Source organism: Barbatula barbatula (assembly GCF_947034865.1).
Source record: "Barbatula barbatula genome assembly, chromosome: 23".
NCBI lineage: Eukaryota > Metazoa > Chordata > Actinopteri > Cypriniformes > Nemacheilidae > Barbatula > Barbatula barbatula.
The window spans coordinates 344,278-353,615 of record NC_136786.1 but is presented as its reverse complement, the minus strand read 5'-3'; the positions used below and the strand labels follow the sequence as shown (position 1 = coordinate 353,615).

General features: G+C 41.7%; 2 protein-coding genes across 3 annotated transcripts in view; one reads left to right on the top strand and one right to left on the bottom strand.

Moving 5' to 3' along the window:
* Positions 1-1,775, top strand: part of ppp4r1 (protein phosphatase 4, regulatory subunit 1) — a 17,704-nt gene extending 15,929 nt beyond the window's left edge. Inside the window, exons 17-20 of one of the 2 annotated variants that reach the window (XM_079488313.1) lie at positions 67-187; positions 591-719; positions 796-937; positions 1,014-1,775. In XM_079488313.1, coding sequence (XP_079344439.1) covers positions 67-187; positions 591-719; positions 796-937; positions 1,014-1,177 — 556 coding nt within the window. In that variant the 3' untranslated portion in view covers positions 1,178-1,775. The remainder of the gene's footprint in view (positions 1-66; positions 188-590; positions 720-795; positions 938-1,013) is intronic. The other variant, XM_079488314.1, reaches the window with a different exon arrangement.
* A 2,180-nt stretch (positions 1,776-3,955) lies between these two features.
* On the bottom strand, positions 3,956-7,980 carry twsg1b (twisted gastrulation BMP signaling modulator 1b). The gene is given in 5 exon segments (XM_079447493.1): positions 3,956-4,252; positions 5,466-5,549; positions 5,552-5,728; positions 6,000-6,099; positions 7,868-7,980. Coding segments are annotated over 5 exon segments (654 nt in total). The 5' UTR covers positions 7,979-7,980; the 3' UTR covers positions 3,956-4,070.
* Between the last annotated feature and the right edge of the window lie 1,358 nt (positions 7,981-9,338).

Below are 9,338 nucleotides of genomic sequence, written 5' to 3'. Positions count from 1 at the left end.
AATCATTGTGTGTATCTCTGACACAACAGCGTGACATCTGTGTTTTTCTCTCTCTGTGTGTGACAGGCAGCTGGTTCTGTTGTTGGAGTTGTACAGCCCTCAAGACGTTCATGATTATCTGAGACCGCTGGCCTTCTGTCTGTGCACAGATCGTGTCTCATCTGTTCGCTGGACGTCTTACAGACTGGTACTGAAACACCTCACACACTGTGTGTTTATAGGACCTTTATATAGTCTCCGTCAGGTCACACAAACACACAGATCAGAAGAATAAACACGGATGAATATTGATCATAACATGACAATGACCACACACACGTTTACTTGAATTGACTACTGTGACGAGTGATCTGAAGATCGGACCTGATGAATCTGTGTGTGAATGTTCCAGTTAAAGCCACATTTCAAGGGAGTGTTTTCATGAGACACACTTCAGAACTTCAAACATGAAGGACAAATCATTGTGTTTATTTCTAGCTTTCTTATAGTCGCCTTTATTCATGTTTGTTTTAAATAAACAGCAAAAGAGGTTTTTAACACTGACACATACCTGCTGTGGTTCAGAGTGTTTGTGTAAATGTGTTTTTCAGGTGAGTGAGATCATCAGGAAACTGTCCACATGTTCGGCTCTGCTGGTGAATTTTCTCAGTGAGCTGGTGGATAAATTCTGCCATTCATCCAAATGGTCGGGACGGCAGGCGTTTGCATTCGTCTGTCAGGTGATTCTCTCTGTCTCTCTGTCTCTCTCTGTCTCATCATCTGTTTGTGTCTCATCATCTGTTTGTGTCTCATCAGTTGTCTATAGAAGAGGAATGTCTGACTCTGGATCAGTTCTCAGAACACATGCTGCCTCCTCTACTGCAGCTGGCGTCTGATCCCGTTCCCAACGTCCGAGTGCTCCTCGCCAAGACCCTGCGTCAGACGCTGCTGGAGAGAGGTGCGTGCATGTGCGTGCGTGTGTCTCATTGCTGTGTTCTCTCTGCTCACTGTATGGATGTGTGTGTGTCGTGCAGAATACTTCCTCAACTCGGCCAACTGTCACCAGGAGGCGCTGGAGCACACGCTGGTCACTCTGCAGACCGATGTTGACAAGGACGTGAAATATTTCTCCTGCATTCATCTGGGGAGCAACCGCCTCAATGAGGATGCCATGAGCACCACCTCGTCTACATACTGAACACACGGGTGCCTCTAATTGGCCAGAGACTGAGAAAATTTACCCAGAATGCACCTTACTACAGCAGACACTTCTGGGGTTTGTGTGCGTTCTCATTTGTTTCGCCGCAGAAGCCTTAAAGCCGTCTTCCTTACAGCAGGAGATACTTGAAGAGCTGAAGAAGCGTTCAGGTTTCTTCCTCTCCTGATGGGACCTTACGCCCGTCTCTCTCTCTGTGAGATTTTCCTCATACTGCATCATAACAGTAGTTACACAGGTGACATCATCACGGCGTCCGTCTGATCTCAAGGGCTCGAGTCGTTTGCTCATTTTAATCTCACGTGCAGCACATTGTTGTACCGATGGATGTCTCTCATATGAAGAGACGATCGTCTGCATAGAAACTAATGTAAACTTGTATTTTTTAAAGTGACATCACGAGCGGTCCATTTCACTGAGAACGTGAACATGATATTCAACACTTGAAGCCTCGAGTATTTTAATGCAAAAATTCTCTTTCAGTCTTTAGATGTTCTGTATATATTCTGTTTTTGATCATGAATAGCATCGCTGTTATTCTCTTAACCTCCAGAATAAATTTCACACAAGATGATTTTCTGTGCTTGAGTTTATTTGACTCTTAAGAACGAGAGCTTACCATTACATTTTCCATTCTTTGTCATCGTAAAAGCACTTTTGTTGATCAGTTTCTGTTTAAATGAGTATTGTGAGTGATTTAGTCCCCCTCCATAGGACATCGGTGTGACTGCACAATCCTCTTTATTGTGGATGAGTCTCTATTGTTCTGGGTGTGAAAACATCATTCAGTGTGAAGAGGCTGGAACAATTTCTGAAGATTAGTGGAAAGTTTAGTAGCTCGGGTCAAACATGAGACTCATGAATACCTTTAAAACATCATCCAGGTAACAAAACGTAAATGTGTACTGGGATGTGTTCATTCAACATTATTTACATTTAGGTATTTGGCAGACGCTTTTATCCAAATCCATTACATCACAACCCACAACCTTGTGTTGTTAACGCAATGCTCTTACCACTGAGCTACAGGAAAGTTATATTATGATTGTTTATATACATTATAATTGTTTGTTTGTCAAATCTAATTTATTTTATAGTGAAAATTTGTTTTATATCATAGCAGCTGTAGAGAAGAAAAAACAAACCTTTTGAAAAACGTATAAACTGAAGATAATAGTCATTTGAAACTAGGTGAAAATAATACATACACATTCGCGTATACAGAGATGGTATGATCAACAGACAACATTATTGATATATAAAATAATAATGCGGAGAACTTTATTTTATTCCGACACCACACACACACACACACACATGCTTCCTCACATTGATCCCACTCTAACATTCACACACAACAGACCTATTTACACACAAACTATAGCAAACACATAAAGTACATCCAGTCCACAACCACAACTCATCCTGCTGCCCTGAATCTAAATCAACATCATAGTCATTATCATCACAAGTCAAGTTTCCCGCTCGTGTCACACAATGTCAGCCGGTTTAAATCTCTGACCGCACTGATATTGAAGTGATGTCGCTCGTTGTGAAGACTCAGTCCCCCTGAACCCTTTTGGTGTTAATAAGCACAGCAGGGTCGTGAGGTTGATTGGCTTTTGTAACTCACTTGTGGCTGTCGGTAGTTTGTCTTGAAGCCGGAGGAGAGCAGCTAGCGGGCTCGTCTGAGTCTGTGGTGGAGATGGAAGCTCCGGGTCTGTTGTTGAGGCGACAGTGGAAGCTGGAGTAGTTTGCTCATTTGTTTTGCCAGTTTATTTGTAAAAACTCTGACATTGACTTCTGTCCCTTCATCGTCACAGTCTGATAATGCCGCCAGCGGTTAAACAGGTATGGACGCTCGCGCATGACAGACCTTGTACTACATCGACGTCACGTCGTAGTTGATAATCAACGCGCACTCACTTCAAATGAAAATGCAGCGGTCAGTTCCGCGGTCGATGTTTTGTTGTCTATGTTGTTATAATTGCTTCCAATGTTTCCTCATCTGTAAATCGCTTTGGATAAAAGCGTCTGCTAAATGACTAAATGTAAATTTGATGACGTATGACAATTTTTTTGCAAGACAAAATTCATATGCTCTTATCTGCACAAATATTGTTTATAGAAACAAGCAGGGAAAATGCTTTATTGTTTATAATGATTGATTTTGAACAATCCTCGCTATCAAACTCAAGTCATAGATTATTAATGTTACTGTTTTTCCTGAATTTAAATCAAACTTACAAAACTTTTTTAAGTTATTGTTCATCTCTGCTGAACGTTAAATGATTAACTTCAAGACTTAAATATAACGTTTTTATTTATTCACAGAAATAGACATTACAGTCCTTTTTTTCTTTAGTCTTTTCTGATAAAATACTTTAACAATGCTTTGGTTTCATTTCATTTCTTTGCTTTATTTTTTAACAAATTCCCCATGTAATAGAACATTTTTACTGAAAACACGACAAGTTTCATTGACATGCTTTATTAAAATACTGTTGATTTGTGGTGCTCTGCTTCATCTGCGTTTATTTGTCAAAGAAAACAACAAGCTTTCTCTTGCTCTTTGTCAATTTAAAAATCATCTTCGCGTATAACTTGACTTCTAATAGAGTAATAAAGCTATGATGATGAATGAAATATCAGAAGATCTCAGAGTTTATATTAAAACTGTATTTCTACAAAAGTATTTATGTGACACTTATAGTGTAAACAACCAGAAACAACATCTGACCATATCAAAGCGTCAAAAAAATATACAAATCCAAAATCCTTTGCATGAACACTATAAAATTCATTATGTGAAAAAATAAAAGAGGAATTAAATGTACATGATTGCAGGAACGTGTCTTATGAAGAGGATCTCAGGTCAGTACAGACAGTTCATGCATTTGGCCGTTTTGCTGCCGTAGTCCACACACTCGGGTCCGATGCATTCGCAGCAGGCGTTGTGGAACCAGCGATACTTGGAGCCGCCCATAGACTCACAGTACACCTTACACTGTCGAATAGACACGCAGTCATCGAAGTACACAACCGTGCACATTTTATCTGCAAAGATCAATTCAACCAATCAGAGAGCACCATACTGTATTTCCACCTTAAACATTTACAACAACACAACATTTAAAGGAACATTTAGTCATTTAGCAGACGCTTTAGTCAAATTCAACTTACAAATGAAGCAAACAATAGGATAAGCGCAGTAAAAACTGGTCTCATACAGCCCACCATTATACAGATAGAAAGAGATAGAAGTCAGAAGTGATGGGTCAGGTGCTGACGGAAGAGATGTGTTTTCAGATGATTCTTAAAGATGGCCACAGAATCTGCTGATCTTGAAGCAGCGGTCAGATCATTACACAAATGTGGAACCGATCCAGAGAAGGTACGTGAGAGACATTTTTTCCCTTTCTGCGATGACACCACAAGACGTCGTTCGATTGCAGTGTAAACAAAAAGTCGAGCTTAAAAAATGTATTCTGTTATCATTTACTCACCCTGTTGTCATTTCAACCCTGAATGAGAAGATTTTAGGAAAATGTTGGCAAGATAAAACCGTTGACCCCTACAATAACCCCTTTTGTGTCCATGCAATGGAAGTGAACGGGGGCTACCAACATTTTTCAAAATGTCTTCTGTGTTTTGCAGAAGTAAGTCATACAGGTAAACAATGACACCATGTTCATTTGGAAGGTGAACTATTCCTTGAATCCTGATTCTGTTTCAATAACAATACCAGACTTGATCAAATCCTAGTAGTGCTAAAATGAAATATCAAATTCTTTGTTTGTTTCTCTGTAAAAATAGACATTAATGATGTAATTGACCATATTTACATTTATGCATTTGGCATTTTAGTGTACACATGTCTATTTTTATCAGTATCAGAATTCAAACCATGGCCTTTGCATTAATGTGCTTTTCTCACAAGTATGCCTGTTACTCAGGATCATAATAAAGTGAACACCTATGTGTTAAAGACACGTACTAACTAAAGTCTGAAGTTGAGACACGCTTGCAATCTGCAGGATGTCGAATGAACTGACGTGTTATTCCTGCAAATCACAGCACAAGACCATGAGGTCAAAGTGCTGAGTTCAGAATCAATTATCATCAACCTAACAAACCTCTTCCTGTGTGCTGAAGCGTGAGGTGTGCGAGACACTCTCTCTGTTCAATTCAACATCAACATTTATACAAATGACAAGTGATGCCAAGCTTTAAACTCACAATCTTTCAAATCAAGTCAACCTACACTAACCTTGAGTATTGTCATAGCTGGCGTGGATGCTGTTGCCTGGCAGCGAGATGTTCTGATGCGTGTTGTCCATCGTCTCCAGGAAGAGACCAGACTCTCGTGATGGGAGAGCTCTTCAGCTACAGGAAAAGAGACCACCATCATGTTAACGGGCGAGTCTCCCTCCGTCAGAGCTCTGAACAGAGACGGAATGGGTCTGTACAGCTCCTCCACCGTGCTCTTAGCGGTGGCCGGGGTGTCGCTGTAGTTCTTTGGGTTGCACATCCCTGTGAAGACGACAATGATGTTGATGAGATTAGAATCCTCAAAAAACACCCCATAATATGATCATGAACTGCAAAAGCTGAACTACTGACATGAGAAGATGAGAAGAAAATGAATTTCATTCTGCTGTGATTCTATTGAATAAAACTGAAATAAACACAGACCTGTGTGTGTGTGTGTGTGTGTGTGTGGTGTCCTGCTTTAGGAAACCAAAAACACAACATATTCATGTCTGCTGTCAACCCTGATACATGATCAAGTGAGTTTTCTTACCCACACAATCACAGCATTCCTCCCACAGAGAGCCCAAACACATCATGCAATCCTTACAACACGAACAATTCCCATCCTGAGGTCGACACTGACACAACTCCTGTAAAATACAACAACACCACCACACTTCATCAGTTACACACACACACACACTGACTGTATACTATATTGTGTGTTTAGCGGAGCAGACATGTTAAGACGAGTCCATTCGTCTCAACTCTACATGAAAGTTGAGTGACATTTATCACGAGTAAAACATGAACACAGCACGGAAATCAAACATTAATACAGAGTTCATTGTTTTCACAGCAGACACACACGAGCCGGTTCACTGAACACCTTCACAACACAACGCAACGCAACGCAACGCAAGACAACACAAGACAAGACAACACAAGACAACACTACACAAGACAACACTACACAAGACAACACTACACAACACAACACAAGACAACACAACACAAGACAACACTACACAAGACACTACATTACACAAGACAACACTACACAACACTACACAAGACAACACTACACAACACTACACAAGACAACACTACATTACACAAGACAACACTACACAACACTACACAAGACAACACTACATTACACAAGACAACACTACACAACACTACACAAGACAACACTACACTACACAAGACAACACTACACAAGACAACACAACGCAACACAAGACAACACAAGACAACACTACACAAGACACTACATTACACAAGACAACACTACACAACACTACACAAGACAACACTACACAACACTACACAAGACAACACTACATTACACAAGACAACACTACACAACACTACACAAGACAACACTACATTACACAAGACAACACTACACAACACTACACAAGACAACACTACACTACACAAGACAACACTACACAAGACAACACTACACAAGACAACACAACGCAACACAAGACAACACAAGACAACACAAGACAAGACAACACAAGACAACACTACACAAGACAACACTACACAAGACAACACAAGACAACACTACACAAGACAACACTACACAAGACAACACTACACAAGACAACACTACACAAGACAACACTACACAAGACAACACAACGCAACACAAGACAACACAAGACAACACAACGCTACACAAGACAACACAACACTACACAAGACAACACTACACAAGACAACACAAGACAACGCTACACAAGACAAGACAACGCTACACAACACTACATAACACAACATAACACAACACAAGACAACACAACACAACACTACACAAGACAACACTACACAAGACAACACTACACAAGACAACACAAGACAACACAAGACAAGACAACACAAGACAACACTACACAAGACAACACTACACAAGACAACACAAGACAACACTACACAAGACAACACTACACAAGACAACACAAGACAACACTACACAAGACAACACTACACAACACTACACAACACAACACAAGACAACACAAGACAACACAAGACAACACTACACAAGACAACACTACACAAGACAACACTACACAAGACAACACTACACAACACAACACTACACAAGACAACACTACAGAACACAACACTACACAAGACAACACTACAGAACACAACACAACACAAGACAACACTACACTACACAAGACAACACTACATTACACAAGACAACACAACACAAGACAACACTACACAAGACACTACATTACACAAGACAACACTACACAACACTACACAAGACAACACTACACAACACTACACAAGACAACACTACATTACACAAGACAACACTACACAACACTACACAAGACAACACTACATTACACAAGACAACACTACACAAGACAAGAAAGTTCGACTAACCTGAATGAAACATTTGCTGACATCACTTGCACACAAGGCTTTATTACAACCCAAAGCGAGACAAACACCTGAGACAACAATGAGAAATACTGATGCTGATGATGACTGCATTCCGAACCGAACCAGACCAGACCAGACCCGTCCGACCTACATCAACACACGAATGAGACAGACAGAGAGAGAGAGAGAGAGAGAGAGAGAGAGAGAGAGAGAGAGAGAGAGAGAGAGAGAGAGAGAGAGAGAGAGAGAGAGAGAGAGAGAGACAGAGAGAGAGAGAGAGAGAGAGAGAGAGAGAGAGAGAGAGAGAGAGAGAGAGACAGAGAGAGAGACAGAGAGAGAGACAGAGAGAGAGACAGAGAGAGAGACAGAGAGAGAGAGAGAGAGAGAGAGAGAGAGAGAGACAGAGAGAGAGACAGAGAGAGAGAGAGAGAGAGAGAGAGAGAGAGACAGAGAGAGAGACAGAGAGAGAGAGAGAGACAGAGAGAGAGAGAGAGAGAGAGAGAGAGAGAGAGAGAGAGAGAGAGAGAGAGAGAGAGATGAGAGAGAGAGAGAGAGAGAGAGAGGTAATAAACAAACACTTCAAAGACAAAAGCGGCGTCCGACTGCCGATACACAACAATACGCGGTGACATCAAAGCCTGTAAACACACAGTGAGAGCGCGAGTGTGTCGAATTACCCGCCAATGAATCTCACTGAAGGTGTGTGTGTGCGCGCGCGCGCCTGTGACCGGGATCTGAGCTGCATGAAAGTTCTCGCGCTATTAAACTTTCAGTGTTCAGCGAAGACTCGGTCTGATCTTCAGCGAAGACTCGGTCTGATGTCCAGGGAAGACTCGGTCTGATGTCCAGCGAAGACTCGGTCTGATCTTAAGCGAAGACTCGGTCTGATGTCCAGGGAAGACTCGGTCTGATCTTCAGCGAAGACTCGGTCTGATGTCCAGGGAAGACTCGGTCTGATCTTCAGCGAAGACTCGGTCTGATGTCCAGGGAAGACTCGGTCTGATCTTCAGCGAAGACTCGGTCTGATGTCCAGGGAAGACTCGGTCTGATGTCCAGGGAAGACTCGGTCCTGATGTCCAGGAAGACTCGGTCTGATGTCCAGGGAAGACTCGGTCTGATGTGCAGCGAAGACTCGGTCTGATGTCCAGGGAAGACTCGGTCTGATGTCCAGGGAAGACTCGGTCTGATGTCCAGGGAAGACTCGGTCTGATGTCCAGGGAAGACTCGGTCTGATGTGCAGCGAAGACTCGGTCTTGAAAAATGAAAAATCATTCTAATGGAAAGCCGCCATTTAAAAGAATGAATTAAATGGACGATCTGTCAGGATATTTATTTAATTTATGTTGCATTTTCCTTCATAACATCACGTCATAACATTCTCTCTGGTCAAAGCAGTAAACACAACACACTTTCCTGCAGGTTTGTATTGATGACGTAATGACTGCGTTTACAGCGGCGCACAGCAACAGGC